At 30.1% G+C, this 10918-nt stretch overlaps 1 protein-coding gene across 1 annotated transcript; it reads right to left on the bottom strand.

Annotated features, from left to right (window-relative positions):
* Window positions 1-371: 371 nt before the first annotated feature.
* LOC132938352 (uncharacterized) lies at window positions 372-1011 on the bottom strand. The gene is made up of 2 exons (XM_061005134.1): window positions 766-1011; window positions 372-665 (listed from the first exon to the last, which is right to left on the bottom strand). The coding sequence occupies exons 1-2, from the start codon at window positions 1009-1011 to the stop codon at window positions 372-374; spliced, it is 540 nt and encodes a 179-aa protein (XP_060861117.1).
* Window positions 1012-10918: the final 9907 nt, after the last annotated feature.

Here is a 10918-nt window from a genome sequence, read left to right on the forward strand (position 1 = left end):
CGTTATGTTTTGTTTTGCAGTACTTATTTAATTATTTTTGATTATGGCTTTCTGTTTTAATTATGTTTACCAATTTCAATCATATTTTGTCAAATATAGCGTTATAATTGTAATGTTAGTATAACGTTTGCAAGCCCTGGTTAAATTATGGGTAATTCTTACTTTTTAATACAGAAATCATTAAGGAATTAATTTTCAATAATACATAATATCACAAAGATTTTTTTATACGAATTTGATGTAAATTAGTAATAAAACAATACAATTATCATTAAAATAGTTTTTTTTATACTTAATAATTTATATTAAGAATAGGCATATAATTTATGATATATCCTTGCAAGGTTATTTCTTTAGCATTTGTTTCAATATTACGAACAACAAGGACATGATACGAATCTTAAAAATTTATCCATACAACTCAATTTTATTTTATTCATCCTTTCCAATATATATTTTTGTTCATCCTCAATGCATTGAAGTTGTGAGAGATTATGATTAAATATGATTTGTACCGTTTTTAAATCATTTATCACATCGGTAGAATATTGTATTTCGTCTAAAATACCAACGGCCAGTTCATTGATTCTTATAAACTCGTGTAATCTTGTATCGAAGTATGCTTTTTTGTTAGCTGGTGGTTTGAATTGTTTAATGTTAGATAGCTATTACAATAATAATATAATATTAGGTAAGGTATTCACGATTTCAAACATGATATTATTCGAAGTGAAATACATAATTTTAAACAAGCCAAATGCCTACCTTAAAAGACACAATGTTCTCCAATATGTCTACAGATTTGTAAAGTCCATTCTCTTCAAATTCCAACTGATTGGGGTTCACAATTCTATCTTTTTTTAATGTCCTTTTTTTTCTAGTGCAATTATTAATGCCGTTCAAAGAGTCGCTTGTTTTCTTTTTGGGGGATTGGCATGGAATGGTATTTCTTTGACGAAGACAGTAGTACTTCTTGCCAAATTTCTCAATAAATATTTTTTCCTCCGACATTAATGTAATCTATCGTCAGTTAAATTCCACTTTTTCTCATACAATTAACAAACAAATTTTAATTTAAAAAATATAATTATTGAATATAATAATATAGATAAAGAAATAAACCGAATATTGTTACTATAGCACGAAATAAACACTATTACTTTTTTAAAAGGGCATAAACAAGGCTCTCTAATTGTTTTAATTACGTATTACAATGGTATTGTTTTGATGTCTTGATTTGTTTTGTCTAATAAAGATAAAAAATATTCAAAGGTATGTAATTTAGTATTCAGATCCTTTTTTTCTGATAGTCCCAAATAAAATAATTTTAAAAGATAAATTATATGAAAACCATAGTATATATTTAAAAAATAAATAAAATATTTTGAGTTTTAAAATAATATTTTTAAGATCATTGGCTGTCACACGATCAAAATGTTTAACTATTTGAGTTGACATTCACCAAACAACAAGTTTAAGATACAAATGAAACAGTATTGGAATTAAATAACCTAACTAACATTTTTATTTTTAACGATATATTAGAAAAATAAAAAGGTTAGACATAGGTAGTTTTAAAAATTATTCGTATAAACAATCTAAAATTCTTTAATTCTTAACAAGAAGTATGTTCCCTACACAATTACTAATTCCAGTAAAAATCTATTTCACTGCTTTTAAACTTTTTATATATTTTATTGGATATAAGTTTGAATATACAGCTTTCGAATTTGTATACACGTGTTAAAATTTAAATTAAAGGTTTTTCTGTTTAGTTTCATACTTATTTTCGGACAAGGTGACATCGTAAGGTCCTGATTGTAGCTACACAAGTGTTTATCATGAAGTCATATTAATGCATGAAAAATCTGTTCCTAATTTATCAACAATATTATAGTATATTAAGAGATTCCACGTGGACGAACAACTTGAGATTTGTTTAACCTGTAAGCTTCGGAGAATCGTTGTCGAAAATGTAAATTTTTCAAATCGGATAACAATTTAAATTCTATAGTAATTCAAAACTTTTCCAGAAGACCTAGTCTACGGGAACGTTGTGCGATAGCAAGATTATAGTGTCAATACAAAATTCAACGTGTTTTTAAAGCTTTTTTTGGACTAGAATAAACGAGTGTTATTGTGTTTTATTTACACGACGAGATTGTATTTTTTTTTTTCAGCGGCATTAATATACGCACAACATACGATATACATAATATTATACACATTCACTATTTCCACGTGTCAAAAAGTGTATGTAATCTCACATGAACAATTCTGCAACTGAAAAGTGTTTTTACTTTTCATAAGTTTAGATAATTTTTCTACGAAACATACGCGTTTAATGTGAATAATACTAGTGTGAATTGAATAAACTATAGTATTCACTTTTCTTGTGGTACTTATTACGTCTAATTTATCCCAGTAAATCATTACGTGATTTCAATTTTTCATATTATACATTCCTTCAAATGAAACAGACAGTGCAGACAGTACAGGTACAGTATTTATAGCTAGAGCATCAATTATTAGCACTGATTAAAGTCTGGAGGTCACGGATACCGACTTGTGAATAATTAAATAATAAAAAAATTGCTTAAAAGTTCAAATAATTGTGTAAAAGGATACATAATATGGCAGCTATTTCATGTAAACCATACTACTTTATTAGGTACCTATATACCTATTAAATTTTTAGTTTTTCGTATAATGTGGTCGGTAGTCGTCAATAAGTTTTATAATAATTATTACTATTTAAGTAGTAATTTACAGTAAAAAAACGAAAAAAATTAATTACCTAGATAATACCATAACTGTCAGATATTTAAATGTATCAAATTTATAATTAGTCTTTGTGTCTACATAACAAATTAATGATACGAGTTATAAGAAAGATAAAAAAAAAGTAATACTTAAGTAATATATATTATTTTATGAGTACAAGAATAAAGACGTATGAAATGCATCAAATTGAATGATGTTATTAAAAAAAAAGTTATAACTTTTTTTTAATTTGTTCAATTTATCAATAAATAATATTATTACTGCAGTTTATTTAGTTAATAAATTATCATTAAAAAAAACTCAATTCAATTGTGATAAATCAATCTTTTAGGCGTATCAGCCAAAGTGCAGATTAAAATTAAGCAGCCAATATGTACTACTGTTATTAATATTACACAAATAATATTATATTGTGGTATTGAAGCAACATACAAAATTAATTTGATATTTTAATAGAAAACATAAACTTATATTGGGAAAATATAAATTCTCAATACCTATTAAGGCTATTATAGACTATCATAATATTGTTGCTGATCAAAACGTTTATGATATTTTACATTTATTCATCTTGGACACTGAAATAACATCGTAGATAATTAAAAAAAAACTTCTAAACAAATTAATTCACCTATCAAATATTTATTGACTTAAATTCAAAGTTTATTCTTGTGTAAAGTATTTTACATTCTATTTTCGAGTTAAAATTAGAATTCGAACTAATTTTAATAAAATAATATAATACACTTTATTACCATGACGTTTTGAGACACGTATAGCTACCGAAGGTCGTAAAATGCATATACAGGGTGATTCATTAAGCGTAAAACACTCATTATCTCAAAAAGTATTAATGTTTTTGAAAATATTTTTTTACATAATTTTAAGTTGTTAAAAAACAACGTTTTTATTAAAGAAATATATTTTTAAATATTTTCATCCTTATAATTTTTTGTAAGTTTTTTACTTTTTTGAATGACAGCATAGAGTTTTAAATTCATATTCCAAAGCAGATTATTTTTCTATTTATTTTGATTCATAAAAATCGAATTTAGGGCGAGTAGATTATGAGTTACAAGTATTTAAAATTTAGTTGGCGGAGTGGAGTGGTATGGGGTTACCCCGCAAAATGTTTGTCCACTATTCTACTTGTCTAAACTTTAAATACTATTATAACTCATAGGCTACTCGTCATAAATTCAATTTTTATGTATCAAAATACTTAGAAAAATATTCTGCTTTGGAAAATTAAATTAAAACTATGTTTTCATTCAAAAAGAAATAAACATAAAAAATACTTAAAAATGTGATTTTAAACAAAAACGTTGTTTTTTAACAAATTGAAACAGTGTAAAAAAATATTTTCAAAAACATTAATACTTTTTGAGATAATGAGTGTTTTACGCTTAATGAATCAGCCTGTATATTATGGATGATATGGTATATGGTATATATTATGAGTGATATGGTTGAAAATTCCAGCCACACTGCGCAACATTAATGAAATATTTAGTCTTAGATTTTCTTTTCATAATAATGAAATGCTATCATATTATTTTGGAGACTTTTTCGCATTTCAATGAGTATCGATGACGAGTGTAAATTTGAAGTAACCACTTACACGTTTTATCTACTTATAACAGTTAAATGACATTCATTATCGATTAATGGGCAAAAAACCAATATCAAGCGCATAAAAATACTACTTTAGTATTCTACTTGTAAGTTTACATACGTTTCGTGTCTGTAAAATCTATGTTTATAACTTATAATATTATTATACATCAAAGATGTTACAATGTATAGCTGGTATTAATATTAACTAAACACAAACATAAATAGCATACAGCAGATAGAAAAAAATATTTAAAAATAAAACATTTAAACGCTTATGCACAAATGAGAAAATCACAAAATCATTTTCAAATTTCAATTTTCAGAAATACAATGTTGATAACACGGTGTCCTGGATAGGCATTTTAGGTACACCATAGAAACAGCCAAGCAAAAAAATAATTAACTATTGCAATATATAAATAATACATTATAATATATTTGAATAAACTTGTAAAATGAATATACCAGGTAAGTTCATACTTGAGTGTAAAAACACAAACGCAATTAAAACATATTACGCAATACTAAAGAAAATACCCATATATTATGGTTATAAAGAAATAATAAGATAAGAAATCATTATGCAACCGAGAATTCCTCTGCACCAAAAACTGCCTACAATATTCACAACAACGCATGCGCACAAATACAATACTCACTTAAATGCCAAAAACTATCGCCAAGACCTGGCACAAAGGAAAAATTACAATAGCACACATGAACACATAAGCTAACGAAACAAATCCTCCGTGCAAATATCACTAAAAACCAACGATAACATGCGAATTACAGCATAGACGCAAGCGCATCCACAATATGTAACTCTCGCTCAAAGCTACAAAATATTAGTGCTAAAAAGTCATACAAAGAGAAAGTGACACATAACCACATGACCAAACTAAGCACCCCTTTCATACAATTATTACAAAACCAACAATGACATATGAACAAAACATGGTGTTTACTCAAGCACATAAGCAATAGAATACCACGACTGAAAATTACACAAAGAGAGAATAAAAATAGCAACAATATATCATGACGCAATCAAAACAACACCTCATCAAAAATTCACTACAGCACTTTCATACTTTAACCCATATATATATTATATATTATACTAACTTACTAAATCATGATACCAAATATTTCATGCATTACTATACTAAGCAAGTTTAACTTGCACAACGGAAACACATACTCCGTGATAACGCTCAATATAACATTCACTTAAAATATTATACAAAGGGACGATAATGACACTCACGAACATACGATATAACATATTATAGACGGTGCCAAAAGACTAACGACAATGTGCAAAATACAACATAAGATGTACTCATATGCGCACCATACGACATTTGGTAAAAAACAATAAATCAGTGTTAAACTTATCTGCAAAAAGAATAATAAGATAGCACCTAACAAACGAAACACCTTTCTCGTACCAATATTGCCAAAAAACCAACAACAATGTGCAAAAACGACATAAGCGTACACACATGCGCACTATACGACATTTGGTCAAACAACATGAAATCACTGCTAAAACTATGCGCAAAAAGAATAATAAGATAGCGCCTAACATAGGAAACACCCTCATCGTATCAAATTCGCTAAAAATCCAACGATAACATTCGAAAACACAACATAAATACGCGCACATGGGCAATTCACATAACAAACACGAACAATCAATTCTGACGTTACGCAACAACAATAGAATGGGGATAAGACAATCGTTTCCTTATATAAACGCCACGCACAGACAATAGCCACAGTACAGTAGTACACTCGGTGCAACACGGCAACTCTACACAGATGACCACGTCAACAGCAAAACCAACCAGTTTTTCTTTTGACACGAAATTAATCCCTCTTCACAAAGTTAATTTACTATTTTGTTCTAACACCGGGTATGAGCTCACTTTTGATATATTCACTTTACTATTCCACTATGAAAATACTATTGTTTAAATTCTTTACAAGCCCAATGATACTTCAATAATATTAAGCTATGTAGGAAAAACATCCATACATACGTATCCAAGGACCACGTTCCCGAAGATCCTATCTATATACAAATACACTTATAATGTCAACCTATAAAAATGTACACAAACTCCATTTTAAGTACTGCTTGTCAATTCATTGTCTCTCCTAGACGTTGGGTTGCCAAAATATATTTGCAGTTTAGATCTCGAGCAAAGAACCGGACAGACTTATGCGATGTGCCGAAAGTCCTTTTCTCTTAAGTGACTAGACCTCAAATATATAAGTAATTGAAGTGTATGTTGTATAAATATTAAATAAAAACAAGTAAAAATCCTTCTTCAGTGCTGCCTAAAGTAGGCAGATAAATGCCATGATAAAATATAATTTGCATAAATTAATGATGTCAGCAAACAAACAATTATAAACCAACTCCTATTTTTTCCATAACACCAACTCCGCATCTTTAATCAAAAATACTCTTACATACTTTATTCAATCGCAAGCATGATGAGTCAACAGTGTGTAACATAGAAATGTATACTTAATTGCAATAGGGTATTGTAGTGTAAATCGTAAGGTGTTAATAACGTGCATCGGACTCATCCCAATCAGAGACGTACACATTCCAACAAGAGTCTACACATCTTGCCCACTACAATACGAGGTAAGTGAATATACATATGTCTCACAATCGAAGTATTCAACTAATAATATTCAGTAGTAGGATAATAATTATGATAAGTGCACCATATCAGCTAATTACATTCTCTATAACTTGCCGCCTTGCTGCGTATTTCCCCCGACTACCCCGCTCTTCGTTATTTTATCCCACTACACTATACTCCGGCCCATGAGAGTCCATACGTAAACCGCGCATCGATATAGTAATACGCGACGTCTGTTTTCTTCCACCATGATGCCATTCCCACTATTCGGCAATGAGCCTATGCGCAGCGACGGACGCGATTTTACGTATGGACTCTCGTGGGCCGGAGTATATGTACTTGACACACGAACTGAACTACACAAATAAGCAAGTATATAAAACATTATGACGTATTTTAGAATCGTAAAAGAATTATTATTTATTAATATTATTGATGTAGAACAGTTACTTAATAATTGACTGGTTTATCCATACGAATAATATTAAAATTGAGCAAATTATAATATTTAAATGTCAAATAAAGTTTGTTGATATTTATGTTATTATGTTTATTATATTTTGTAAATTTTTTTTTTCTATTTTGAATCGCAAAACCTTGTGCATTGTATGTCTAGAACTATTTAACGGTTCCATTATTATTTAAAGTGTTGTTTGTATATCTATTAACGTGTTGAGTCAATCATCGATTTAGGGCCACCTGAACGACGAAATGCAACTGATGAGCCTGACACGGTGACGACTGACGAGTCCCTTTCAACAAATAATTTAAATTATTAAGGAGTCATGCTAGAAAGAGTCTGATGCTGGAAGGTAACAAAAAATAAGAATAATTCTTACACAATTATTGTGTTACAAGTTATAAATTTACTGAACACAATAACATTGTGTACCTTAAAATGAAATTGTTGAGCCTTTGTTATTAATTAAAAAATATAAATAATTTCTCGGATTTTTGATACTGTAATGATGAAACTTGGAACCTAAGGGGTCCTGGCCTAACTATACGCCACTGCAGGTTATTGTTATTTTGTAGCGTTGTCACCCTAACAGCAGAGAGAAGGAAATATGTGGGTACAATGACACCAATAGTTTTTCATTTTAAACTTTTAATGGAGAGCTCCGATTGGACGCAATAAAATAATTATGATATATTTTATAATATTATCAATTTATCATTTAATGGCGTGTTCAATTAGGTATTGGTTTAAAAATAAATGTATTTTATTTTATATTGTGACAATATATTATTACTAGCTCTAAGTGAAACTCTGGGAAAGTTGGACTCGCTGAGAGTGGGTACCAATTTTGGAGACAATGTCGTTGGAATTATAAAAGTGTCAAAAGCTGTAAGACGAAAGTTTAGGATTTGTGATAAGGATTAGTGATATGGATTGGAGATAAGGCTTGGCGCTTTGGCGGGAATGTTTAAAAGTTTGAGCGTCTAGCAATCCGTCACGAACGTTGTAAATGTATAGGCTGGATACGATCTCCAGGATCATCACCCATTTCTCCGCTGCTTTTGGTTGTTAACATTGTTAAAAAGTGTAGAGTCGATAGGTTTATCAATGTCTAGCTATCAGTTATAAAATCACATAGGTAGGCGATCCGACTGCATCGGATCGCGGACTATATGCGAAGCGTATATCACCAGGTATGCAATCCACCTGCGGTGGATTGCGGACCCCGTTAGTTGCGTAGATAGGTGAATAATCGAAAAAATAGTTGGACCCCTTGACCGTGTTAGTCGTAAGTGAGTACCGATTTTGGAGACACATTCGAATTATAAATGTCACACTTACACATTAGAAGGTGATAAGAATTTCTGATATGGCCTGGATCTTTGGCGGTCTCGTTTCGAAGGTGGGAACGTTTGAAAGTCAAGATTCAGTGTCTAGAAATCTCCCATGACCCATGAAAACCGGCAATTCAATGATGATACTACCCCCCAGCGTATGTCCGGTGCTTTTTTTGTACGTGTAAGAAAATGTTAATTCGAAAATCTGCATGTTAGAGTGTCCAGCAAATCAGTCATTACCCATCTAAGACAAAACAAAAATAAGCAATCCACCTGCGGCGGATAGAGTGGTATGTGCCGTCGCATGTCCGGTGGCTCTTTCTTATGTAAAAAGTGTAAAGTCAAAACCCGAGTTGGATTGTCTAGCAAGTCAGTCATCTCAAGTCAAAATCGATTAACATCCAATTAGCCACCTAGGTAGGCAATCCGAATTCGTCGGATCGCGGACAATGTGCTACAGCATATCAAGTAGGCAATCCACCTGCGGTGGATTGCAGACCCGACGTTGGGCGCCTATAAGTGAAAACCCTATCATACAACTTACGAAATAATTAAGGAAAAATACAAACTATAACTATAATAAATTGTACCTATTTATTATAATTCATAAAAAAAATAACATATAAATACATAATATTATATTAACCAATACAATACATATAAACATGTACCTGTAATGTATATATAATTATATCAAAAAAAAAAAATTCAAAAACCTGCATGTTTAAGTGTTAAGGAAGTCAGTCATCACCGTCTAAGACGAAACCAAAATGAGCAATCCGTCTACGGCGGATTGAATGGTAGGTATGTGCCGTCGCATGTCCGGTAGTTTTTCTTATGTAAAAAGTGTAAAGTCGAAAACCGTGTTGGAGTGTCTAGAAAGTCAGTCATATCAAGTCAAAATCTATTAACTTTAAAGTTCGTCAGCTAGGTAGGCTATCCGACTAAGTCGGATAGCAAACAATGTGCTGCAGAAAATAAGTCTAGTATGTCTAGCTGCTATGAGTGAAGAGAAAAAATAGTATTTTCCAAAAACCCAATCACACAACATTCGACATAACTTACGAAAAATAAAACAAATTAGTATGATATAATAACAATGACAAAAAGAAAATAATATGTGTTAAATTCCTAATAATATAGTATATAATAATATAATATATAATATACAGTCATATAATGTAAAATTAACATGTATATTATTATATTATTTATGAAATATAACGTGAAAAAAAATGCAAAAAAGTCAATTTACGGGCGGCCGTAGGCAATCCGAATTCGTCGGATCGCGGACAATGTGCTACAGCATATCAAGTAGGCAAACCTTGCAGACCCGACGTTGGGCGGCTATAAGTGAAAACCCTATTACACAACTTAAGAAATAATTTACGAAAAATACAAACTATAACTATACAATATAAATACAAACAATTATAATATATTGTACCTATTTATTATAATTCATAAAAAAATAACCTATAATATTATATTAACCAATACAATACATATAAACATGTACCTGTAATGTATATATAATTATATAAAAAAAAAAAAAAAACCTGCATGTTTAAGTGTTAAGCAAGTCAGTCAGCACCGTCTAAGACGAAATCAAAATGAGCAATCCGCCTACTGCGGATAGAATGGTAGGTATGTTCCGTCACATGTCCGGTGCTTTTTCTTATGTAAAAAGTGTAAAGTCGAAACCGTGTTGGAGTGTCTAGAAAGTCAGTCATATCAAGTCAAAATCTATTAACTTTAAAGTTCGTCAGCTAGGTTGGCTATCCGACTTAGTCGACTTAGTCGGATAGCGAACAATGTGCTGCAGAAAATAAGTCTAGTATGTCTAGTTGCTATAAGTGAAGAGAAAAAATAGTATTTTCCATAAACCCAATCACAGAACATTCGAAATAACTTACGAAAAATAAATATGATTATTAGTATAATTAGTTTGATATAATAACAATGACAATTTAAAGAAAATAATATGTGTTGAATTCCTAATAATTTAAATAACATATAGGTACATAATATATAATATACAGTCATATAATGTAAAA

The sequence above is a fragment of the Metopolophium dirhodum genome, chromosome 2 (genome assembly GCF_019925205.1).
Source record: "Metopolophium dirhodum isolate CAU chromosome 2, ASM1992520v1, whole genome shotgun sequence".
NCBI lineage: Eukaryota > Metazoa > Arthropoda > Insecta > Hemiptera > Aphididae > Metopolophium > Metopolophium dirhodum.